Source organism: Monodon monoceros, unplaced genomic scaffold (assembly GCF_005190385.1).
Source record: "Monodon monoceros isolate NGI ecotype Baffin Bay Population unplaced genomic scaffold, NGI_Narwhal_1 Super_Scaffold_21, whole genome shotgun sequence".
In the NCBI taxonomy this organism is placed as follows: Eukaryota; Metazoa; Chordata; class Mammalia; order Artiodactyla; family Monodontidae; genus Monodon; species Monodon monoceros.
The window spans coordinates 36,926,406-36,950,479 of NW_021703778.1; the positions used below are offsets into that span (position 1 = coordinate 36,926,406).

The 24,074-nt window shown below is 60.5% G+C and overlaps 2 protein-coding genes across 3 annotated transcripts; both read left to right on the forward strand.

Moving 5' to 3' along the window:
- Positions 1 to 8: 8 nt before the first annotated feature.
- On the forward strand, positions 9 to 12,413 carry FURIN (furin, paired basic amino acid cleaving enzyme). 2 transcript variants are annotated; one of them, XM_029237811.1, is made up of 18 exons: positions 9 to 1,671; positions 1,810 to 1,964; positions 2,238 to 2,578; positions 4,633 to 4,972; positions 5,351 to 5,449; positions 5,563 to 5,658; positions 5,980 to 6,108; positions 6,219 to 6,295; positions 6,572 to 6,660; positions 7,190 to 7,362; positions 7,807 to 8,019; positions 8,471 to 8,571; positions 8,693 to 8,796; positions 8,873 to 8,990; positions 9,102 to 9,281; positions 9,684 to 9,808; positions 9,907 to 10,017; positions 10,271 to 12,413. In XM_029237811.1, the coding sequence occupies exons 4-18, from the start codon at positions 4,796 to 4,798 to the stop codon at positions 10,855 to 10,857; spliced, it is 2,379 nt and encodes a 792-aa protein (XP_029093644.1). In that variant the 5' UTR covers positions 9 to 1,671; positions 1,810 to 1,964; positions 2,238 to 2,578; positions 4,633 to 4,795; the 3' UTR covers positions 10,858 to 12,413. The 2 variants fall into 2 exon arrangements, with proteins under 2 accessions (XP_029093644.1, XP_029093645.1); XM_029237812.1 differs by lacking the exons at positions 1,810 to 1,964; positions 2,238 to 2,578 and having other exon boundaries at positions 67 to 204.
- A 985-nt stretch (positions 12,414 to 13,398) lies between these two features.
- On the forward strand, positions 13,399 to 24,035 carry FES (FES proto-oncogene, tyrosine kinase). The gene is made up of 19 exons (XM_029238694.1): positions 13,399 to 13,622; positions 14,005 to 14,226; positions 14,418 to 14,591; positions 16,001 to 16,097; positions 16,228 to 16,411; positions 18,367 to 18,504; positions 18,577 to 18,696; positions 18,832 to 18,954; positions 19,088 to 19,274; positions 19,397 to 19,480; positions 19,999 to 20,208; positions 20,541 to 20,663; positions 21,017 to 21,070; positions 21,879 to 21,997; positions 22,276 to 22,370; positions 22,484 to 22,607; positions 22,846 to 23,003; positions 23,119 to 23,241; positions 23,671 to 24,035. Exons 2-19 carry the CDS (start codon positions 14,014 to 14,016, stop codon positions 23,811 to 23,813), a joined length of 2,469 nt encoding a protein of 822 aa, XP_029094527.1. The 5' UTR covers positions 13,399 to 13,622; positions 14,005 to 14,013; the 3' UTR covers positions 23,814 to 24,035.
- Positions 24,036 to 24,074: the final 39 nt, after the last annotated feature.

Sequence of the window (24,074 nt, forward strand, 5' to 3'; positions counted from 1 at the left end):
AGGCCGAGGCCGAGCCCTGTCCTGGTCGCCGGCCCGGCCGAGGCCGCGCCGCCGTTCCTCCCCGCCTCCGCGCGGTGACGCTGCTGCCGGGCGCGGGGACCGCGTCGAGCCCAGGCCCCGCCGCCGGGCTCTCCGCTCGGCCGAGGGGCGCCCGAGCCGCCGCGGCGCTCGCCTGGAAAAGTTTCCCCGCCCGGGCTCCCTAGGGTAAGCGGCGAGGGCGCGGGGCCCGGTGGAGGCAGCGCGCCGGGAGCCGGGCCCGAGGAGAGCCGGCCGGACTGGGCCGCTCTGCCGGAGGAGCTGGCTCCGCGGCCCGGGCGCGCAGGCGGGGGAGGGTCGGGGTCGCTGGCGCGGAGGCAGCCCGGGCCCGGCTGCCCGCCCGGCTTTCGAAACTGGCCCCCGGGCCGGCCCCGAGGGTGAAGCCGCGGGGAGCAGGAAGGGCGCCCCGCAGCCCACCTGAGAGCGTCGGGCCCGGCTTGGCTCCCAGCCCTTGTAGGTGCCGGTACTTTTCCGCTTGGGGCCGGGGCGAGCCCTCTGACCTCAGGAAGCGCCAGCGGGGCCCCCGCTGGGGGCGGGATGGCGAGAGAATTCCAGAGGCGCCGGGTGCTCCCGCCTCCGGGCCGTCCTTCGGGGGCCGCCGCCGGCTCGCCCACTCCGCGGCTGGGGAGGGCCTGCGCTCCCGCCGGGGGAGGGGAGGAGCGGCTGTTCGCGAGGCGGAGGGGATTATTCACCGCCCGGGCCTCGTCCCCGCCTGCACACCTGAGCGGCGAGACACTCAGGTGCGGGATCCGCGGGCGCTGGGAGGCTGGCTCAGGTAGGTTCCGGGGCTGCCTCCCGCGGAGGCCTGGCCGAGACCCCTGCTGCCCCCGTGGGGTGGCTGGACTGAGGGGCGGCCTGCTTGCCAGACAGGTCTTACAGCAGTCACTTGTCAGGTCAGTACCTGCTCTCCCCGCCATCCTCTAGACCCTTGCCCCTGGGGGTGCAGACCCTCCTCCACCGGAGGGCGTCAGAATTCTTTCTGACTTGGGAAGTGGGAGGGGAACCCAGGTGATGTGGCCTAGTGAGGGCTGGGCAGCTGCTGGCCAGGTGTGGGCACAGCATAGGAGAGTAACCAAGCCTGACCCGTCTCAACCACAGTGGCCGAAGTTTTACGATTTCCTATATTGGGCTTCCACATAAGATTTGATTTTTTAAAGATTCTGTGGCTTTAAAAAAAAGTTTGAAAACCTCTGGTCTAGCAGTTTTTACCATCTAGGAAACTGAGGCCTAGAGAGAGGAAGTGACTTAAGATCACACAGAAAATGAGTAAAGATTGGAATTCAGAATTTCAGCACAGCCTTCAGTGCCTGTTACAGGACCTGGCTTGGTGTCTCTTTGCTGGAAAGAGAGACGGGACCAGGTTTCCCAGGCAGCCCTGTCCACGCCAGACCCCCAGTGCCTGGGAAACAGCAGCTGGACCTGGGGGAGGTTCAGTTTGGGTGCCTCGGAGTGGGTGTCTGTGTCAGGAGGTTCCTGGGACTGGAGAAAAGGGCTTTGACCTAGAACACAGCCACAAAGAGCACCCACAGGTCTCTCTGTGGCCACAGCCTGGAGCTGACTCCCATGTGAGAGGGCCTCACAGGAGGCTGGAAATACAGCAAGCCTCCGGGTTTGAGCCGAACTGGGACTCAGAGGGTGAGTCAGAGTCTGGGATGGGGGTGGGGAGAAGCCCATTCATTCATTGTTCTCAGTGCCTGCTCTTTTGGGAGGGGGTCCTCCCTCCTTCCCTCACTCTCTCCCTCCCTCCCTCCCTCCCACCCTCCCGCCCTCCAGGATGCTGAGGCAGGGCTGTCTGGAGGCTTCAGGCTCTGTGGAAGCCATATCTACGGCTCACCGTGGCTGGGGATGCTGAGCAGATGAAGCCTGGTCCTTTCTTGGGGAATTGTTTGGTTGTGCCTGAAGCCCGCTTTCTTTTTGGGTGCTGCAAGGTAATTAAATAATCACCTTTACCACCAAGCAGCTGCAGCTCCATCCACAATGTCCCGGAACTTGGGCTGGACGCAGATGAACCCAGTCTTGATTTGGGAGTTCCAGTACGGCTCACAGCACTGTGGTCAGGAGATGGTCTTTCTTGACATCTGGACCCAAGAGGCTGCTCTTGTGGCAAGAAGGGGAGAAGAGGGCCTGTTTCTATCTGGCTCAGCCCCTAGGGCTCCACATCCTCTGTTAAATGAGGGGCTTGGGTTTCCTTCACCCCCTAGGGCTGAATGTCTGGCTGTCCAGCCATTGCTCAGACCAGCTTTCCGGAACTTGGTCGCCTGAGGCATCATGGGGCTGTGGCTTCCAGGCCTGTCCGGGAACCCTATGGACTCTGCCCATCCAGGGTGAGGAGGAGCTGCATTGTGGATGCCTCCTGCCATCAGCTGTCAGGTTATTTTGGTGTAAACTGAAAATACTCCAGGAATTGTGTGTTGAGTCTCTCCAGCCTGCAGGGTGGGACTGCAGCAGGAGCAGGCAGGGAGGCTGACTGTGGCTGAGGGCAATCTCTGGAAAAGGAGTGTTCCCAGTGGTGAGCCCGCCTGTCCAGCTCTCCGGGGCCCGGGTGAGATGCGGAGCTTCATTTTGCCGTCCAGCAGAGTGGCCTCCTTTGGGGCTGGGCCCTGGGAGTGGTGGGGGAATCCGGGGCCGTGTAGGCAGGCGCTCTGCTCAACAAGCTTGGCACTGAGGCGGGACACCTCCGGCAGCCCCACGGGGACCTTCCCCAGCTTCTCCCCACCCCAGGGGCTTGGCTTCTGGCTAGCCAGGGGCCCTATGTGGGGACAGTTATGTGGCCCCAGGCAGAGAGGTCCTGCTGTCTGTTTGCTGAAGGAGGAAAAACAACACTCGGACTATTGATTCAGCTTCACCTTGGCGCTCCTGGCTCAGCAGCTAGTGTTTGCCCTGGCTGCCGGGGCTCAGATTACGCAAGGCTGGTGGGTGTGGAGCGACCAAGGGGGCTGCTGGAGGCCTGCAGGCCAGGGCTGGGTGGCCCCAGCGTTTCCCAGGAAACTGTATAAAAAAAGAGCCTGAGCCCCTGACTTTGCTGATGGTCTGGGCCAAAGAGGGAGGGTGAAGCCACTGCGATCCCCCCTTCCCGTGCTCAGCCCCCAAAGCCCCCATCCCACCTTAGGTTACCCACTCTTTCTTGCCAGGGGCTGTGGGTCTTTGCAGGTAACTCCCTATGGCTGGTTCTCCTTTGCTGAACTAGGAAGCCCTAGTGAGCTGTGTAGACACCGCCCATTAAAAAATTTTAAAAAGCCAACATTTTATTCCTTTGTAAAATATACCTGGGTAATTTGGAAAATATACATGACACAAAAGAAAATAACAATTACTCATAATTCTCACCACCTTGAGAGAACCATTGTTAGCATGTGTCCTTCCAGATTATGTTTTGTGGTTTTATATAAATATACATGTATAAATAGTTTTTTAAAAACAAAACGGGATTATAGGTACCTACTGCTTTATAACCCACTTTTTAAAAAAATAATTAATTAATTTTTGCCTGCGTTGGGTCTTCATTGCTGTGCGCGGGCTTTCTCTAGTTGTGGCGAGCGGGGGCTCCTCTTCGTTGTGGTGCGAGGGCTTCTCATTACGGTGGCTTCTCTTGTTGTGGAACCTGGGCTCTAGGAGTGCAAGCTTCAGTAGTTGTGGCACAAGGGCTCAGTAGTTGTGGCCCACGGGCTTAGTTGCTCTGCGGCATGTGGGATCTTACCTGACGAGGGCTCAAACCCCTGTCCCCTGCAGTGGCAGGAGGGTTCTTTTTTTTTTTTTGCGGTACATGGGCCTCTCACTGTTGTGGCCGCTCCCGTTGCGGAGCACAGGCTCCAGATGCGCAGGCTCAGCGGCCATGGCTCACGGGCCCAGCCGCTCCGCAGCATGTGGGATCTTCCTGGACCGGCGCACGAACCCGTGTCCCCTGCATCGGCAGGCGGACTCTCAACCACTGTGCCACCAGGGAAGTCCCTATAACCCACCTTTTAAAAAAAAAAATAATAATAATTAATTAATTTATATTTGGCTGCATTGGGTCTTTGTTGCTGCGCACGGGCTTTCTCTAGTTGCGGCGAGCAGGGGCTACTCTTCGTTGCGGTGTGCGGGATTCTCATTGCGGTGGCTTCTCTTGTTGCAGAGCACGGGCTCTAGGCACATGGGCTGCAATAGTTGTGACACGCGGGCTCAGTAGTTATGGTTCGCGGGCTCTAGAGCACAGGCTCAGTAGTTGTGGCACACGGGTTTAGTTGCTCCGCGGCATCTTCCCAGACCAGGGCTCGAACCCGTGTCCCCTGCATTGGCAGGCGGATTCTTAACACTGCGCCACCAGGGAAGTCCCTAACCCACCTTTTTGACTTTAATTCTGGCAAGTATTTATTCAGTTGTTCCTTCTTATTTTGAGGGACTCAAGCCTTGGTCCTCTTCATCCCACTTCGTATTCTTGCGTGTGGAGGCGGTCCTTCTGTCCATCTATCTGGCTCACCTTGGGGGCCTGGATTTTCACCCCTCCCTGCCAGAGCCCCTTTCAGGCCTGGAGTGAGCCGTGGGGTGGGAAGGCAGCTTTAGTGCGTGGCTGGGGAGCGACTGACTCTCCCTCTTCTCCTCCCTTGTTCCTCTCAGAGCCGGCAGCCCTCATCCTCCCCGCGCAGTCCCGCCCGTCTTGGTCCCATGCCCCCGCCAGTCAGCCCCGGGCCACAGGCAGTGAGCAGGCACGCGGGAGCCGAGGCCCTGTGACCAGGCCAAGGAGACGGGGGCTCCGGGGTCCCGGCCACCTGTCCCCCCCATGGAGCTGAGGCCCTGGTTGCTATGGGTGGTAGCAGCAGCAGGAGCCTTGGTCCTGCTGGCGGCCGATGCCCGTGGCCAGAAGGTCTTCACCAATACCTGGGCCGTGCGCATTCCTGGAGGCCCAGCCGTGGCTGACAGTGTGGCACGCAAGCATGGCTTCCTCAACCTGGGCCAGGTAGGTGTTCTTCCCTCCTGCTGGCCGAGGCATAGGACATCGCCAGGGGGTGGGGCCAATGAGGGCAGGGGTTCCAGCACCCAGAGCAGGAACTCTGGGGCTTGTCTTCTCAGGGGCATCTGGGTAGTAGGCATGTTATGGGTGGCTTGTCCTGCCCTTGGCTTCTAGCCTAGGTTGCTCAGTGGACCAGTGTATCCCAGGGGGGTGAGTCCCCCTCGGCCCCCTGCACCTCCTTGCGGGGTCCTGGGCGGGGAGCAGATGCCCACCACCCCCTGCCATGGTGAGCCTCCCCTTGCAGCCGGTTGTCCACCCCCATCCCCCGCCTCCATGGGGACTGGCAGATGGAAAGCCCGGCTCAGTCTCCCTGCTCTGTTGCAGATCTTCGGCAACTATTACCACTTCTGGCATCGAGCGGTGACAAAGCGGTCCCTGTCACCTCACCGCCCGCGGCACAGCCGGCTGCAGCGGGAACCTCAAGTGAGTGCGGCCCCAGCCCCTCCTGCTGCCACCCTTCCCTTTCAGTTCTCAGAATGCCTCGCTCTCCCTCCCCGTTCCTCCAGCCACACCATCTCTCCCTCACTCCCTCACAGGTACAGTGGCTGGAGCAGCAGGTGGCAAAGCGACGGACCAAACGGGACGTGTACCAGGAGCCCACGGACCCCAAGTTTCCCCAGCAGTGGTACCTGGTACGTTGCCTCCCTGGCTGCATCCATCCATCCACTGAGGGGTCCCGTGAGCGGGTGAGGCTGACTTCAAGGCCTCCTGTCAGTCTTCCTCTGTCTGCTGAGTAATCTTTCTCCAGCCCATCCTGCTGAGCCCTGGGGAGCACCCTCCCAGAGTTCTTTATAATTCCATGAGCCCAGACAATCAGTGGTGGCATCTGAAGAGTAGGGGCAGGTGGAGAAGGAGCTTTTGGGGGTGGCAAAGGGATTCTCCAAGGTTCCAGTAACCTCACCCAGCAACCACATCTCGTAAGTGCTGGGTGATGGGGGTGGGTGTCTCTGCAGTCTGGTGTCACCCAGCGGGACCTGAACGTGAAGGAGGCCTGGGCCCAGGGCTACACGGGGCGTGGCATCGTGGTCTCCATTCTGGACGATGGCATCGAGAAGAACCACCCGGACTTGGCAGGCAATTATGTGAGGAGGTCGGGGAGGGAGGTAGCCATCCCTGGCGAGGGGAGTCCAGGGATGGTCCTGTTCTGCTGGTGTGTTCAGGCTGACCCTGATGATGGCCATGTCCTTTCCAGGATCCTGGGGCCAGCTTCGATGTCAATGACCAGGACCCTGACCCCCAGCCTCGGTACACGCAGATGAATGACAACAGGTAATAATTTGCTTCCCTTCTGTTTTCCGCTGAGGAAGCAGATGTGCCCTTCCTGAGAGGCTGAAGGCTTTTCCATAGTCCTGGTCTAGCTGGGGCTCTGAGGGAAGGTTCGGTCTGAGTGGAGGTGGCCATAGGCCAAGAGGAGAGGGGGGGTGTGGTCTGTGTACAGATGTGGGACAGCAAAGGTAGAGGGGCGTGCGTGTGGCCCTTCCTGCTCCTCAGGCTGCACCCACCACGCTCTGTCCACTGTTAATGCTGTGCTCTTGGCCCCGGCAGGCATGGCACACGGTGTGCAGGCGAGGTGGCCGCAGTGGCCAACAACGGTGTCTGTGGCGTAGGCGTGGCCTACAATGCCCGTATTGGAGGTGGGTGTAGGCCTTGGCCACCCGGTCTTTGGGACGACCCTTCCAGTGGGATTCTTCTCTGTTCACTTCCCATCTAGCCAGTGTCTGCCACTTTCCTGCTGTGGATCCTTTTGACTGCACGGCTCTTCTTTAGAGAGTTCTTAGTAACTCAAAAAGCTGAACCCCCTGTGCTGGTGGCCCTGTGCTGTGGGGTGGAGGGAGTGTTTCTTAGCAGGAGTCTCCCTAACTCCTCACTGTCCACTCCGAGTCCTTACATGGCAGGCCTTGATCACCATGCTCTTTTGGGACCCCAGAGACTCATCCTAGTCCAGAATGTGTAGTTGGGGCCCAGGGAGCTCTCCCCTTTTCCCCTGCGTCTTGTCTTCGAAAGGCAGAGGCTGGCCAGGGAGTTAGGGGCTCAGGGTTTCCCAGCACCGTCCTCTGCCCTCCCCTGCCCATCCTCTGGGTGCAAGGCTGGGTGTGCTCCAGGGAGTGCTCCTGGCAGCTGGACCCACGCAGCATCCCTCTCCCCGCCCCCCTCCACGACCAGGGGTGCGCATGCTGGACGGTGAAGTGACAGATGCAGTAGAGGCACGCTCGCTGGGCCTGAATCCCAACCACATCCACATCTACAGCGCCAGTTGGGGCCCCGAGGACGACGGCAAGACCGTGGATGGGCCAGCCCGCCTTGCTGAGGAGGCCTTCTTCCGGGGGGTCAGCCAGGTGAGGTGGGGGTCCTGGCCCCACCCTAGAAACCAGGCCCAGCCTCTGGGGGCAAACTAGGCGCTACCTTTTCCATACTTCTTTGTTTTTTTCTGTTCCTATTTATTTATTCTTGTGTTTAATTTTAATTTACACAAAGTTTGTTTATTAAATGTTATTAAAATGTTAAGGAACTAGAAAGACAGAAAAAGAGAAAAGTAAATACTAATTACCCATAATTCCACCCTTTGGAATCACCACTCAGAGCATTTTGGTTGGTGGTCTGGGTCTCTTTTTTTTGTGCAAAAAAGGTTGAGATCCACCAGGGGTCTCCCAGGGGAACAGAGGCTGGATAGAGAGCCCCCGGAGAAGGAGACTCCATCCTTCTCAGTCTCAAGCAGCATCCTCCTGCCAGGCCTCCCCCAAGTCCTGTTCTCGAGTGACCCCAGCCCACTCTGTCCACAGGGCCGCGGGGGGCTGGGCTCCATCTTTGTCTGGGCCTCTGGGAACGGGGGCCGGGAACATGACAGCTGCAACTGCGACGGCTACACCAACAGCATCTACACGCTGTCCATCAGCAGCGCCACGCAGTCCGGCAACGTGCCCTGGTACAGTGAGGCCTGCTCGTCCACGCTGGCCACAACCTACAGCAGTGGAAACCAGAACGAGAAGCAGATCGTGAGTCCTGCCCCGGGTGGCGGCTGGGGAAACGGGGCTGCTTGCTGGCTCTGTCTGGGGCCCCCTTTCCGACCCCATCTGCCTTCCACCCGCACGTGGCTGGGTGGTGGTGGCTAAAGCATCATGGGATGGGGGCTAGGGAGCTCTCCAAGACTCCTGGGGACTGTGGAGCCATCGGTGAAGCCTCTGAGAAGACTCTCCTTAAAAATATGCATTGCTCTTAATGATCGCCAACCTTTAGTTCAATCCTCTCATTCCTCAGGAAAGGGCCAGGCATCGGCCTGTCTACAGCAAGTTAGCAAGGCAGCAGGTGGGACCAAGGTTTCTTGGCCCTGGCTCCCCACTCCTGTTTATGGTGCTTAGGGCCTGTGGACAGAGGGAGGGCAGGCAGGTGGCCCCCCTCTGGTGCCCTCCCCGCATTACAGGCCCAACATCATTGTCCTCCTGGTAGGTGACCACTGATCTGCGGCAGAAGTGTACGGAGTCTCACACAGGCACCTCTGCCTCTGCCCCCTTGGCAGCGGGCATCATCGCTCTCACCCTGGAGGCCAAGTAAGTGTGTGGGGGCTGAGGCGCAACCCTGTCCCCACCAGCGCCCCCTGCAAGGCAGGCCTTGGTCTCCAGCTTCTCTCCGAAGAGACAGCCCCCAAGCCTCTCCGTCCCTCCTCTGCAGTAAGAACCTCACCTGGCGGGACATGCAGCACCTGGTGGTACAGACCTCAAAGCCAGCCCACCTCAATGCTAACGACTGGGCCACCAATGGTGTGGGCCGCAAAGGTGAGGACAGGGCTGGATTGGGGGTTGCGGGGGCCCTGTGTGCCTCCCAGCTGACCCCGCCTTCCCTGCCCCACAGTGAGCCATTCGTATGGCTACGGGTTACTGGACGCAGGTGCCATGGTGGCTCTGGCCCAGAACTGGACGACGGTGACCCCCCAGCGGAAGTGCACCATCGACATCCTCACTGAGCCCAAGTGAGGGCTGGACCCTGGCTGGGAGGGGGCAGGTGGGACCTGAGGGGCGCAGGGGTGCCCGCTGGTCCCCCTGGGCCAGGCTGATAGACCATCACGGTGCTCTCTGCGCAGGGACATCGGGAAGCGGCTGGAGGTGCGGAAGACTGTGACCGCCTGCGTGGGGGAGCCCAGCCACATCACGCGGCTGGAACACACTCAGGCGCGGCTCACCCTGTCCTACAACCGCCGCGGTGACCTGGCCATCCACCTGGTCAGCCCCATGGGCACCCGCTCCACCCTGCTGGCCGCCAGGTGCTTGCCCTCTCCTCTGTCCAGCTTGTCCTGTCCCTCACATCCACGTGCATTCATTCATTCACTCACACAGCCCTGAAGGGCACCAAATACTTTTCCACTGTTGGCATTTTGGGAAGGATGGTTTTTGTCCTATGAGACTGTCCCATGTTGCAGGAATCCCTGATTCTGCCCATTAAATGCCATGTCTGTGTGCCTTCCCATGTGTAGTACCTTGCACATTTCCAGAATCTTCTGGTTGAGAACATTTGGCCTCCTGGGAAACACCCAGCAGGCATTTCCAGCCCAGCGGGGTTCTGCTGCACTGGGGGGAGGGGGTGTGGTCCATGTGCTGTGGGCTCGGTGTCCCCTGGCTGGGGCCTGCCAGAGGCCTCAGGCAGCTATGTGCACCTTCCTCCCCAGGCCGCACGACTACTCTGCAGACGGGTTTAACGACTGGGCCTTCATGACGACCCATTCCTGGGACGAGGACCCCTCTGGCGAGTGGGTCCTGGAGATAGAAAACACCAGTGAAGCAAATAACTATGGTATTGGGGGTGCTCGAGGGCTGGGGATGGAGGAGGGGCGCTGGCGGAGTCTGGGGTGCCAGGCGTGGCTTCTGACTTTTGCTTCCCCCCTCAATTAGGGACACTGACCAAGTTCACCCTCGTGCTGTACGGCACGGCCCCCGAGGGGCTGCCCACACCTCCTGAGAGCATCGGCTGCAAGACCCTCACGTCCAGCCAGGCCTGTGTGGGTCAGTCGTGGGTGCTGCAAGGGCTTGGGAACCTGAGGCTGGGGACAGAGGGTGCCTGTCCTAAAGGAGGAAAAGGGGTGTGAAGGGATGCTGGGACCCCAGGGTCACCACAGTCCTGGGGCGGGTGGGAGCTCCTGGGGACAGCGGTGACTGCCTGGGGCTGCAGGTCCACAGGCTGCCACTGTCGTGGGGCTCAGGGCCCAACAGCCATGGGCGGCTTGGCTGACGCCCACCTTCTGCCCCGTGCCGGCAGTGTGCGAGGAAGGCTTCTCCCTGCACCAGAAGAGCTGTGTCCAGCGCTGCCCTCCAGGCTTCGCTCCCCAGGTCCTCGACACGCACTACAGCACCGAGAACAACGTGGAGATCATCCGGGCCAGCGTCTGTGCCCCCTGCCACGCCTCGTGTGCCACGTGCCAGGGGCCAGCCCCCACAGACTGCCTCAGCTGCCCCAGCCACGCCTCCCTGGACCCTGTGGAGCAGACGTGCTCCCGGCAAAGCCAGAGCAGCCGTGAGTCGCCGCAGCCGCAGCAGCCGCCGCCCACGGAGGTGGAGGCAGAGCCGCGGCTGCGGGAGGGGCTGCTGCCCTCACACCTGCCCGAGGTGGTGGCCGGCCTCAGCTGCGCCTTTATCGTGCTGGTCTTCGTCACTGTCTTCCTGGTCCTGCAGCTGCGCTCGGGCTTCAGCTTCCGAGGGGTGAAGGTGTACACCATGGACCGTGGCCTCATCTCCTACAAGGGGCTGCCCCCCGAAGCCTGGCAGGAGGAGTGCCCATCCGACTCAGAAGAGGACGAGGGCCGGGGCGAGAGGACCGCCTTTATCAAAGACCAGAGCGCCCTTTGACGAGCGCCTACTGCCCGCCCCTTCGAGCCCATCCCCTCCTGGGGCACTTTTTAATTCACCAAAGTATTTTTTTATCTTGGGACTGGGTTTGGACCCCAGCTGGGAGGCAAGAGAGGCAGAGACGGCTTCCCACCCTACCCTTGGGCCCCCCGGCTGCCTGAGGTGGAACCCCAGGACCAGCTGGGGAGCAGGGGAGGGCCTCTGCCCACCCCCAGCACGCCTGCGTGTGGAGAAAGGAGTGAAACCTTTAGGGCAGCTTTCCAAGGTCCAGGCCCCAGCCAGAGTTCCCTGCGGAGTGAAGAGGGGCAGCCCTTCCCTTATGGGATTCCTGACCCGGGCTGCAGTTCTCGCCCCTTCCCTGTCCCTCTAAAGCAATAATGGTCCCCATCCAGGCAGCAGGGAGGCTGGCCTAGGGGGTATTTGAAGGAGGAGGCCACCTCTCTAAGGGCTTTTGCATCCCTGACCCCGTCCCCCACCTCTGGTGAGCCTCGGGCGGAAGCAGTAAGCGAAGGAAGGGACCAAGGCAAGGCAGGCACTTCCAGGGTGCACACGTGTGTGTCCCTTTGCCCACCTCCACTACAGCTGGCTGCCTGCTGAGCGAGGCTGGCCCGGCCCCGTGCTGGTGTGCTGACCACCCTCCCCCCTCTGGCACCCTCTCCTCCTGCCAGGGCCCAAGTCCCTGTTTTCTGAGCCCGGGGCTGCCTGGGCTGTTGGCACTCACAGTCCCGGAGCCCCTGGGTGGGTGGTGGAGAGGGACGGTGGCCCAGCCGGCCTCTCCCGCCTCCCACCCGATGCTGCTTTCCCCTGTGGGGATCTCAGGGGCTGTTTGAGGATATATTTTCACTTTGTGATTATTTCACTTTAGATGCTGATTTTTTTTTTTTTTTTTGGTATTTTTAATGGGGGTAGCAGCTGGACCATCCACCTTCCCACACCCACTGTCCACCCTGCTGTTCCCCCCGGCTGCCCTGGCCCTGAGGTGTGGGGGTCTGCAGCGTGTTGCTGAGGAGTAGCTGAGCCCCAGGTCCTGAAGAGACAGGCCAGGCCAGGCGGGCCCTAGGAAAGGAGGAGTACGATAGAAGGGGCAGGCTGTCGTCCATTTCAGATGGGGCTCCTCGCGCCAAGGGCTCATGGGTCAGTGGTTCTCCAAGTGCCAGGGGTGGGCAGGCAGTGGCACTGAGCCCCCTCCAACACTGTGCCCTGGTGGAGAAAGCACTGACCTGTCCTGCCCCCCAAGGCCCCCTCTTCTGACGTGCCTTTTGTACCCCTCCCATTAGGACAATCAGTCCCCTCCCGTTTGGGAGCCCCCTTTTCTTTCTCTCCCCTAGCCCCTCCTGACACCCAGCCACCTGCCCAGGGGCACCCCCGCCTTTCCCATCCCCCCCACCCTTGTGGCCAGCCCAGCTGGTTTTGTAAGATACTGGGTTGGTGCACAGTGATTTTTTTTTTTTTTTTCTTGTAATTTAAACAGGCCCAGCATTGTTGGTTCTATTTAATGGACACGAGGTAATGTTAGAGGTTTTAAAGTGATTAAACGTGCAGACTATGCAAACCAGGCCTGGTCTCCAGTGTGGTGATGTTCTTCCCAGGACCTGGGGCTGCGTCCAGGATGGGGTGCGGGTGAGGGCTGGGGCGAGTTACATGCCCACATTATGTCCTGCCTACCTGTAAGGGCCCAAAGTCCACCTCCCGAGGCGTTCAGAGCCTTCTTTAGGTGGGGTGTGGAAGGGACAGCAGCTGGAGACAAGCCCCAAGCCCCAGGGGTGGGACTAGCTGAGCACCTCCACCCCCACAGGCCTGGACTCCAGCAGGGTGGAGAGTGATGGCCTGTGTCCAGTTGCTCAGGGTCTCCCTTGGCTGAAGTAACCCGGCCGCCAGCTGTAGGGCTGAGGCCTTCGGTGGGGCCTAACTGGACCAAGATGGTTTTTGCTGGGGAGATCCTGAGTCCCACACTGGGAACACCATACCTCTCCACTCCCCAGCCCAGGCCCCTCGCCTGCCACAGGTCTCCCTTGGGACAGGAAGCCCCTGCCTGGGGGTGGAGGAGCGGTGCCAGTTCCACCAGGATCTGTGCCTGAGAAGCAGGCCTCTCCTCGGGATATTTACTTGGAAATTTTATTCAAATGGAGGCTGGCGCCTGAGCTCTCCTTGGGGAATCCAGTGGGGTGGGGAAGGCCTGGACTAGGCTTCCCCCTTCCTCTTCTGGGGCCGCCCTGGCCTGCTGCTCGGACCGCCCGCCCGCCCCCAGGCTCTGGACCCCCAGACTCCCCGGCCCGACGCGATCCTGCAGCCCAGCCCAGTGGCAGGCGCCCACCACCGCCCCCTTGGGCCGTTCCCCGTGTTCCCGGGCGCTGTCCGGGCCCTGGGGAGTGCCGGGCGCAGGCTGCTCTCTTCTGGGCCATTCTTTCCCGGCCCCCTCCTCCCTTCCGTTTCCGTGGCCGTGTGGCCGGCTGAGGCAGCGGCCTGCACTGGGCAGGGGGGCGGGCAGGCGTCGGGGGCTCCCGCCCGCCCCTTCCCCTCAGCCGGCCCGCCCCGGGGCCGGGGCCAACTGAAACCGCAGGAGGAGGAAACGCGGAATCAGGAACTGGCCCCGGGTGGTGCGGGCCTGAGTCTGAGTCGGTCCTCGGCGGCCCCAGGATCAGCTGCCCACGCGGGTAACTCCTGCCCCGAGGCCCAGGAGGCAGCGGCGGCGGGCACGGGGAGCGGGGTCAGCAGGCAGTGGGCAGAGGCCCGGCAGGCGATCATAGAGCGGGACACGGGACCAGGTAGGGCAGGGGCCGCGGAAGGGCAGGGTCCGGGGCGGCGGCTGCCTGGGGCGCCGGCAGGGGCAGTCTTGTGCGCACCTTGCCCCTGCAGCGGGTGCTGGGTGGAAGGGCCCAGGGAGGGAGGCTCCGGGAGGTTTCTGTTCCAGGGCTGGGAAGGAGACCCCTGGCACCAGGCCTCGACCTGGGACACAGGAAGCAATGAGGGCTTTCCCAGGCCAGGCCGTGTTCTGTACCCATGGCTGCATTTCAGCGGGACAGCCCCCCACCTCCTGCCTGTCTGCGGCTCCTCCTGGCCCGGCAGCCCCTAGCTTCCCTGTCCTGCCTGCCCGTCTCCAGCTTCTGCCTTGCCCCCAGTGGTGGCCTCTCCTCTCTTGGTCCCCAGGACCGCACTATGGGCTTCTCTTCGGAGCTGTGCAGTCCCCAGGGCCACGGGGCAGTGCAGCAGATGCAGGAGGCCGAGCTTCGGCTGCTGGAGGGCATGAGGAAGTGGATGGCCCAGCGGGTCAAGAGTGACAGAGAATATGCTGGGCTGCTGCACCACATGTCACTGCAGGACAGCGGGGGCCAGAGCCGGGGCATCAGCCCCCAGAGCCCCATCAGTCAGGTGGGATTCTACAGGGCCCTAGGCCTCCTCACCACCCTTCCCGCCCTCGACCAACGAAGTCCTGGGGGTGCGGGGTAGATCTGCCTGCCCCTTTCTTTTCCGGAGCCCACTGGGGAGGGTTGGTGATTGGGCAGGCCCAGGCGTGGGAGCCACTGTCCCCCACTCCCTGCCTTGCCCACCCCATGCTGTAGTCCTGGGCAGAGATCACCAGCCAGACGGAGGGCCTGAGCCGGTTGCTGAGGCAGCACGCAGAAGATCTGAACTCAGGGCCGCTGAGCAAGCTGAGCCTGTTGATCCGGGAGCGGCAGCACCTGCGCAAGACTTACAACGAGCAGTGGCAGCAGCTCCAGCAGGAGCTCACCAAGGTAGGTGGGTGGGTGGCACCCGGGCTTCACCTGGTCATTTCTGCCTACATTTTGAGCTGAAAAGGGCTGGTTTTGCAAGGAACCCCTGGACTCACTGAAGAAGTGTAAGTATCTGACCACAGGCCCACCCCCCAGCACCTGCTCCAGCCCAGCTTCCTCCCCTTCCTCCCCTCCCTCCCCTCCCCGCCATAGCTTGGGCCGGGCTGCAGCAGGGCCTCTCCACGCCTTTTCTGTCACCCTACTGTGTACCTGAGCAGAGTGCTGGGAATACAAGGATGAGTGATCCAGCCATTGCTTGGGAGGAGCGCAGGACCTGTGACCCACCTCCTGCACTGCACCAGCTGGCCCTCGGGTCCGAGAGACAGTGAGAGGAATGAGGGCTGCTCTGCCCGCCCTTGGCCCAGGCTGGCTCCTCCCAGGGACCCAGAGACTCCACAAGGCAGCAGTGTGGCCCCCTGACTCGGAGGTTAAGGACTGGGGCTGTGAAGTGGGTCTGCCTTCATTTGAATCCTGCGCAGCTCCTCTGACTAGAGGTTGTTTGATTGGAGCTATTTACGCGGATGCTTTAGCCTTCTTATTCAATGTGCTGGGCAGCCGCCTGCACCACACCCCTTCTACCAGCGCAAACCCAGCCTTGCTGCAGACCCACAGCGGCCCCTGGTGGCCAGCCTTCACGCACTCCTCTCTTCCCAGACGATCGATCATATAATTCAGGGGTCAGCCTGCTTTTGCAGGCAGTTTTACTGGAACACAGACTTGCCCATATGTTTTCATATTATCTGTGGCTACTAAAGAGCTACAGTGGCAGAGCCCAGCAAGTTCAACAGAGACTGCATGGCCTGCAAGCCTAAAATGTGTACCACCTGGACCTTAAGAAAAGGGCTGATCTAGTCTGTGCATTTAGCTCTGTTACAGATGGGGAAGCTGAGGTTCTGAGGAGAGGAGTGGAGTTTGCCCTAAGTACCCCAGTGCAGAAGCAGGCAACTGGGATGAGAACTCCGGTCTTGACCACCAGCAACATAATTGTGGGACCCAGTGCAAAATGAAAACGCGGGGCCCCTTGTCAAAAAATTATTAAGAATTTCAAGATGGCATCGACAGAGTGTTAAACCAAGCACACACGCCTGCCGCTGGACCTTAGTTGCCACCAGATACCACTCTAGGCCAAGGAAGGACAGTTGTCGCCTGCCCAGTCTGGCTCTCTGCTGCCCCCGGGGGCCTGTCCTTAGCCCGGCTCCTCTAACCTTAACCTCAGCAGCAATGGCTAAGTCCCAGAGGTCTCCAGGCCCTTCCTGAAGGATGAATTTGGATGTGCTGCCCGCCTGGACTGCAGAACCTGTCCAGGGCTTCACCTCGGGCAGGAATCCTCTGGGGACCTGCTGTCCCACACTGGTCTCTCCTCTCTCCAGACCCACAGCCAGGACATTGAGAAGCTGAAGAGCCAGTACCGAGCCCTGGCACGGGACAGTGCCCAGGCCCGACGCAAGTACCAGGAGGCCAGCAAAGGTCCGGGGCTTCCCTTGCTGCCAGGATGGGAATCCCAAGCCAGCCCAGAACTGTCCACAGGTACCCGGGGAGGGGGTTGCTACCCAGGCCCCTGTGCTGTCACCCACGCCTCTTTCCCCCAACCTGGCAGACAAAGACCGTGACAAAGCCAAGGACAAGTACGTGCGCAGCTTGTGGAAGCTCTTCGCTCACCACAACCGCTATGTGCTGGGCGTGCGGGCCGCGCAGCTACACCACCAGCACCACCACCGGCTCATGCTGCCTGGCCTGCTCCAGTCCCTGCAGGACCTGCACCAGGAGATGGCGTGCATCTTGTAAGCCCACCCCACCCCCCGACCCCCATCACAGCCCTGAAGCCCAGAGGCAGGGTCCAGAAAACGCAGTCCTGTAAAAGTGACAGGCGTGTAGTCACGTGAGAACACGCCCTGGGCCAGTCAGTTTACATCCAAATTACATTATTCTGGGCCCCTTATTTCAGGGTTTTATTATGTTTATTGAACACCATTCTAGGCTCTGCTGTGTGATACAGCAGAGAACGTAGACAAAAATATCTGTCCTCTAGGGTCATTTGTTTGTGGAGAAAGAAAAGGAAATCAATAAGTAAAATAGAAAGCATGTTAGAGATGATAGGTGCTATGGAGAAAAATAAAACAAGAAAAGAGGATAGGGAGGCAGGGGGACAGGGAAGGAGGTTACTGTTTTATTTATTTATTTATAAGGAATATGTTCTTTTTTTTGCCATTTTTATTTATTTATTTGTTTGGTTGCACCAGGTCTTAGTTGCGGCAGGCGGGTTCCTTAGTTGTGATAGGCAGGCTCCTTAGTTGCAGCTCGCCAGTTCCTTAGTTGTGGCACACAAACTCTTAGTTGCAGCATGCATGCGAGATCTAGTTCCCTGACCAGGGATTGGACCCAAGTCCCCTGCATTGGGACCGCGGAGTCTTAACCACTGTGCCACCAGGGAAGTCCCAGGTTTGCTGTTTTAAATGGAGTGGTCTGGGAAAGCCTCAGAAGTGCAGAAATGAGCCAGGGGGATTTTGAAGAAGGGCCATTCCAGAAAGAGGAATCGCAGGCACACAGGCCGCAAGGTGGGAGAGCGCCTGAAATCAAGGAATAGCAAGGAAGCCAGTGTAGCCTTTGCAGAGTGAGGGAAGGGCAGAGTCAGACACGGGGCTGGAGGAGTCCAGGGATGATAGAGGGTCCCTCAGGCCGTTGTGAGGACTTTGGTTCTGGGTGGACCAGAAGAGCGGCATGATCTGAGCCGTCTGAATGAGGTCAGTTAGACTGCTGTGTTGAGAACAGACTTCAGGGGGCAAGACAGGACCAGGGAGACCAGGCAGGAGGCTACTGCAGTGATCCAGACCACAGACCATGCCACTGGACCTGGGCAGTAGCAATGGAGGGGAGAAGTGGTCAGGTCTTGGACGTACTTTGAAGGTGGAGCCGGTGGGAATTCCTCATGGACTGGAAGTGGGGTGTGGATAGAGCAGCTAAGGATGACTACAGGGATTTGGCCTGGAGCCCCTGGGTGGTGGAGGCTACATGGAGAATGAGGTGAGAGAAGCAGGTTCAGGAGATAAGAATAGGAGTTCATTTTTCGTTTTAAAAATATTTATTTATTTACTTTTGGCTGTGTTGGGTCTTAAGTTGCGGCACGCGGGATCTTTCGTCGTGGTGTGCAGGCGTCTCTCTAGTTGTAGCGTGCGGGCTCCAGAGCACGTGGGCTCTATAGTTGCAGCACATGGGATCTTAGTTCCCCAACCAGGGATCGAACCCGTGTCCCCTGAATTGGAAGGTGGATTCTTAACCACTGCGCCACCAGTGAAGTCCCAGCAGTTCATTTTTCAACTGGTGGGGTTTGGGTGTCTGAGAGATGTCCAACAGGACATTTAGAGTAGGTGGATAGTTACATGAGACTGGAGCTCGGGGAGGTATAAATGCGGGGTCAGCAGCACATCGATGGCTTACGTGTGTATCAGAGCCCTGGAGCCCCAGCTGTGGGGCTATGCCCAGGGCAGGCACATTTGTAGCTCACATTTACCGAGCACTTCCTCAAACCACACACTCTGCACATAGGCTCTCATTGGGGCCTTATTACAAACTCCCGGGAGACAGTAAGTAACTTGCCTGTGGTCATTTGACTGGTAAATGATGGGTGGCGGGGAGCAACCCCAGGGTGGGTCCAAATCCAGTGCCACGGGCCCCAAGCTTCCTAGCCTTGTCCAGCCTGAGGCACCCCCCCCTGACCCGGGGTTCCATCTGGGGGCAGGAAGGAGATCCTGCAGGAATACCTGGAGATTAGCAGCCTGGTGCAGGACGAGGTGGTGGCCATTCACCAGGAGATGGCTGCAGCGGTTGCCCACATCCAGCCCGAGGCCGAGTACCAAGGCTTCCTGCAACAGTATGGGTAAGCCCCTCCTTGCAGCAGCCGGGTGCCAGGGCTGCTGGCCTGTGCACTGATGGGCACTGTCCCCTGCAGGTCCACACCTGACGTCCCACCCTGTGTCACCTTTGATGAGTCGCTGCTTGAGGAGGCTGAACTGCTGGAGCCCGGGGAGCTGCAGCTGAACGAGCTGACTGTGGAAAGCGTGCAGCACACGTGTGTGGTGGCTCAGCTCGGGGTCGGGGGTGGACACCATCCACACAGAGCTGTGGCCAGCCCGCAGGCTTGCTTGGCCCCGCAGGGATGCATCTGAGGGGATTGGCTCTAACACTGCCCTTCCTCTGGGCACAGGCTGACCTCAGTGACAGAAGAGCTGGCCGTGGCCACTGAGACAGTGCTCAGCCGGCAGGAGGTGGTCACTCAGCTGCAGCACGAGCTCTGGACTGAGGAGCAGACCACCCACCCCCGGGAGCGGTGAGTGGGGCCCGCCTACAGCAGCCTCCTGGCCCTCCCTTTCCTCCGTCCGGCCTGCCTGACGCACTGCTGGCCGCCAGCTGCAGGCTGAGCCCCTCTCTCCCCCCACCCAACCACCCGCCCCTGCCCGCAGGGTGCAGCTGCTGGGCAAGAAGCAGGTGCTGCAGGAGGCACTGCAGGGGCTGCAGGTAGCGCTGTGCAGCCAGGCCAAGCTGCAGGCCCAGCAGGAGCTGCTGCAGGCCAAGCTGGAGCAGCTGGGCCCCGGTGAGCCCCTGCCCGTGCTGCTGCTGCAGGACGACCGCCACTCCACCTCGTCTTCGGTGAGCCGCCCTCCCGCAGCCTGCACCGCCAGCCCTGCCCGCCCACCGGGGGCCGCGCTCCTCATTTTCGCCCTCCCCCTCCCCAAGCCTGGCCACCCGCTGACGTCTGTCCCTGGCCTCAGGAGCAGGAGCGAGAAGGGGGAAGGACACCCACCCTGGAGATCCTTAAGAGCCACATCTCAGGAATCTTCCGCCCCAAGTTCTCGGTGAGTGGAGCCCAGCCTGGACCCGCACCTCTGCCCTTCTCTAAGGGGTGGGCCAGGCCAGCGGTCTCAGGGATGTCCCCCTAAGCCCCTCCTACCACGGTGCTTTGGGTTTAGTCGCAGGGTTGCCCTAGAGAGGAGGCTCTTCCCAGGCCACTTTTACTGGGGAGCCCCTCTCTTCCCTGGGATTCCGTGCCACCCCCGTACCCTCTTCCTCTCCACCACCCACGTGTGTGGAAGGGACCTGCAGCCTCGTCACCCCACGGCTCTCTCTGCTCCAGGAGTGGTTGGGGGCTGTGGCCTGGAGCAAAAGACAAAAGCTTTGTTTGGGATCACCCAGCCTGGGTGAGTTTATTGCTGGCTCCAAGGGTTGCAGATGGCTCTTTGTGGCACTCGCGGGCTTTGTGAGGACGAGGAGTGTATGAGAGAGAGCCGGACACCCCCCAACTGGCCGGCCTAGTGGCCTCCGCTGACGGGCTGGCTGAGTGACCCCTCCTTGCTCCTCCCCTGTCCCTGTCTAGCTCCCCCCACCGCTGCAGCTCGTTCCAGAGGTGCAGAAGTCCCTGCATGAGCAGCTGTGGTACCACGGAGCCATCCCGCGGGCAGAGGTGGCTGAGCTGCTGACACACTCTGGGGACTTCGTGGTCCGGGAGAGCCAGGGCAAGCAGGAGTACGTGCTGTCTGTGCTGTGGGACGGCCAGCCCCGACACTTCATCATCCAGTATGCTGATGTGAGTGGGGCCTGAACCCCAGCCTTTCCCTTCTCTTCCCCTCCCTCCCCTCCTTTCCCCTTCACCAGGGAGCATAGAAAGGAACTGCTATGTCTTAGATGTCTCCCTGGCAGAGCTGAAAGGGGCCCCAGAGACCACCCAGTCCCTGCAACCAAACAGAGGTGTGCGTCCTCCCATAGGACAGGGGAGCAGACTTGTCGTGCAGCATCAGGTCTCTGCCTCTCATTCCAGGCAGGCCCTTTCTCCCTGCCGTTCTTTCTTCCTCCCCTTTCCCAGGGCTCAGGCCCCCTCAGCGATGGAGGCTGTTGACCCCAGTTCCCCCTACCCCGCAGAACCTGTACCGACTGGAAGGAGATGGCTTTCCCAGCATCCCCTTGCTCGTAGACCACCTGTTGCGCTCCCAGCAGCCCCTCACCAAGAAGAGCGGTATCATCCTGAACAGGGCTGTGCCCAAGGTGAGTCTGTGGCAGGATTGGGGCCCACACAGAATCAGAGCAGGAAGGGCTTTCCGGGTCCTATACACTCCCCAGGGGGCCGGCCTCCCTCTAGGTTTGGAATGTCAAGGTCAATCCCATTCCCTGGGCCACACACCCCTGGCTGGTGCTCACCCATTTAGTGCCCCTGCCTGGTCCCTGAGTCATCTAAGTGTGATCTTGTGTCCAACCCCCATTTTGCAGACCAACGAACCAAGGTGCCAAGAAATGAAAGACACAGCGTTGGGAGGGGGTACTCAGTCCTTGATAGGGCTCAGCACTCCCTCCCTTCACTGACTTCTGACCCCCCCACCCCCCACTCCTCCCTTCCCCAGGACAAGTGGGCACTAAGCCACGAGGACCTGGTGTTGGGTGAGCAGATTGGGCGGGTGAGTTGAGTGTGCTCTGCCAGGCTCCTGGCCGCCTGCTTTTCCCTCCCCCAGTATCACTTCCTTCCATCCCAAAGGCCGAGTCATACCAGGGCCCCACCTGCAGAGGGCTCTCAGCCTCCCCGCCTCAGTCTGAGTTCCAACTTGGACCCCTGACTCCCTGCCCAGCCACCGCCATACGCTGTCCTGCAGGAAACTGGGGGGGAAAGCACCTGCCCTGGAAGCTCCCCAGAGACGGCTCTGCCACCAGCACCCACCTCACGCCACTCACACGCACACACTTCCCGCCCCACTCCTGCCTCCTCAGGGAAGAGAGACACGCTCTGTCCACGTGAGCGATAAAATACCTGCTTAGGGGGCTTCCCTGGCGGTCCGGTGGTTAAGACTGCGCTTCCAATGCGACGGTGAGGTGGGGCGCAGTTTCGATCCCTGGTCAGGGAACTAGGATCCCACATGCTGCATGGTGTGGCCTAAAAATAAAAATTAAAAAAAAGAAAGAAAGAAAAATAAAATAAAATACCTACTCAGGAAAGAAGTCACTTTCCTAAAAACCATAATGCTTTACCAACCCAAGCAAAAGTGATTGTTGGACTTCCGTGTCACTTCTCAGTGAACGTGGTAAGTCAGAGGTGACTCTCCCTGCCTGTCCCACGTGTACGCTTCATCCCCCGACCAGAGAGCCGGGATGAGCAGGTCTGAGCACGGGGGCACTGAGGCAAGGGCCGGTGGGGACAAGGTGGGCTGTGCCCCGAGTGCAGGAGAGGACCACGGTCCAGGCAAGACAGATAGGAGCCCCAGACCGTTTCAGGGGAACTTTGGCGAAGTATTCAGTGGACGCCTGAGAGCGGACAACACCCTGGTGGCCGTGAAATCTTGCCGCGAGACGCTCCCACCCGACCTCAAGGCCAAGTTTCTGCAGGAAGCGAGGTGGGTGATGAAATACCCACCCCTGGAGGTTCCACATAGGAAGGGCTCCTTTGCGCACGGCAGGGTGCTTGACTTCGTTTCATCCTCACAGCCCCGCCCCCCCGTAGTGTGGAGGGGTCGAGGCTCTGGGACCCACCCAAAGTCACACTTCCAGGTCTGCTGCCCTGCTCTCACCCTGCCTCAGGCTCCCTGGGCTCCCGGGACCAACGAGGTGAATGTGTAAGGCCCCCCACCCGGTGGAGGTGGGAGCCTGAGCAGCCCTGCGCCCCCGCCCCCAGGATTCTGAAGCAGTACAGCCACCCCAACATCGTGCGTCTCATCGGCGTCTGCACCCAGAAGCAGCCCATCTACATCGTCATGGAGCTTGTGCAGGGTGAGCAGAGCGAGCTGACCTCCAGGGCTGGGGTGTGCCGCTGGTCTAGGTCTCCCCGCCGCCTCCGACCCCCAGAAGGCTCATCGAGCTCTGTCCCCACCGCCCACTCCCAGGGGGCGACTTCCTGACCTTCCTCCGGACAGAGGGAGCCCGCCTGAGGGTGAAGACTCTGCTGCAGATGGTAGGGGACGCGGCTGCGGGCATGGAGTATCTGGAGAGCAAGTGCTGCATCCACCGGTGAGGGGGTGGGCGCGGCAGGCAGTCCCGGCACCCGCCCCCGCACCAGATGCAGGCGCTGCTGCCCCTCACCAGCAGGCACCAGCTCCGGGGGTGGAGTTTGCCTCTCTGACGGACCAGGCATCCCAGGAGCAGGGGCAGCTTCGGCTCGTGGCTGTGCCTAGGGAGCCTGGGCCGGGCAGGTGGCAGGTGCTGCGTGGATATTGGCTAAATGAGCCCCTGTCCTGCTTTCGCCCAGGGACCTGGCCGCTCGGAACTGCCTAGTGACAGAGAAGAATGTCCTGAAGATCAGTGACTTTGGGATGTCCCGGGAGGAAGCCGACGGGATCTACGCAGCCTCGGGGGGTCTCAGACAAGTTCCCGTGAAGTGGACCGCACCGGAGGCCCTGAACTACGGTACCTGGGCCTGATCCGCTCTGGCTGCAGGGCCCGAGGCTGGGCATGGGTCCCACCACCTGCCCTTCTCTGGCCAATGGGTGTGGCCCACTCACGCCGCCTCACCTCCTCGTAGGCCGCTACTCCTCCGAGAGCGACGTGTGGAGCTTTGGCATCTTGCTCTGGGAGACTTTCAGCCTGGGGGCCTCCCCCTACCCCAACCTCAGCAATCAGCAGACTCGGGAGTTTGTGGAAAAGGGTAAGGGAACCCTGCGGTGTGACAGTGGTCTCAGAGCCAAGCCCTCTTCCCAGCGCCCCAGCTGGACTCCTCCAGGCCTCCTAACGCCCTATCCTTCCCACTGAGGCAGAGTAAGAATAATCCTAGAGCTACCATCCAGTGAAACCCTGTTGTGTGCCAGGCCATCCGTTTATTTCATTTACTCTTCATAACATGTGAGGTCGGGATTAATAGGTCCCTTTTACAGAAGGAAACACTGAGGTTTGCAGGGATCACACAACTAGCACATGGTGGCTTGAGATTAGAATCTCTGTGTTTTTGGTGAAGAGAAGGGGCTCCTTAAGAACACTGTACCTTAAGCAGCTCCCATTGCTCATTGCATGTCCCAGGGGCTGCTAGGGCCCCTCAGACCCCCTCCTCATGCCTGGTGTGCTATGCCTGTCCTCACAGGGGGCCGCCTGCCTTGCCCCGAACTGTGCCCCGATGCTGTGTTCAGACTCATGGAGCAGTGCTGGGCCTCCGAGCCCGGGCAGCGACCCAGCTTCAGCACCATCTACCAGGAGCTGCAGAGCATCCGAAAGCGGCATCGGTGAGACTGGGGCCCCGCTTCTCAAGCCAGTGGCCTCTGTAGGCAAGATTATACCTCCTCACCAGCTCCAGGTCACGCCGCTGGACAGCTCTTCATCATCCTGGACTCCAGCCAACGGTATCTATGCTGCCGGCAGGGATGCAGCTCCATGTCTGCTGTGCATCCCTGTTCCTGCCAGGGATTCCTCTTCCAGGCAGAAATAATAAAAACCATTTGTGCCCATCAAGTGCTCTTGGCATGCGCGCTCCTCTGGAGGGCAGGTCTT

Bases quoted from the DNA above. Each gene is read 5' to 3' on its own strand.
- FES (XM_029238694.1), top strand. From the start codon at position 14,014: ATGGGCTTCTCTTCGGAGCTGTGCAGTCCCCAGGGCCACGGGGCAGTG. The intron at 16,098-16,227 runs GTCCGGGGCTTC...CCAACCTGGCAG, and splicing joins GTACCAGGAGGCCAGCAAAG to ACAAAGACCGTGACAAAGCC. The intron at 21,998-22,275 runs GTGGGTGATGAA...CCCCGCCCCCAG, and splicing joins AAGTTTCTGCAGGAAGCGAG to GATTCTGAAGCAGTACAGCC.
- FURIN (XM_029237811.1), top strand. From the start codon at position 4,796: ATGGAGCTGAGGCCCTGGTTGCTATGGGTGGTAGCAGCAGCAGGAGCC. The intron at 7,363-7,806 runs GTGAGGTGGGGG...CTCTGTCCACAG, and splicing joins TCTTCCGGGGGGTCAGCCAG to GGCCGCGGGGGGCTGGGCTC. The intron at 10,018-10,270 runs GTCAGTCGTGGG...CCGTGCCGGCAG, and splicing joins GTCCAGCCAGGCCTGTGTGG to TGTGCGAGGAAGGCTTCTCC.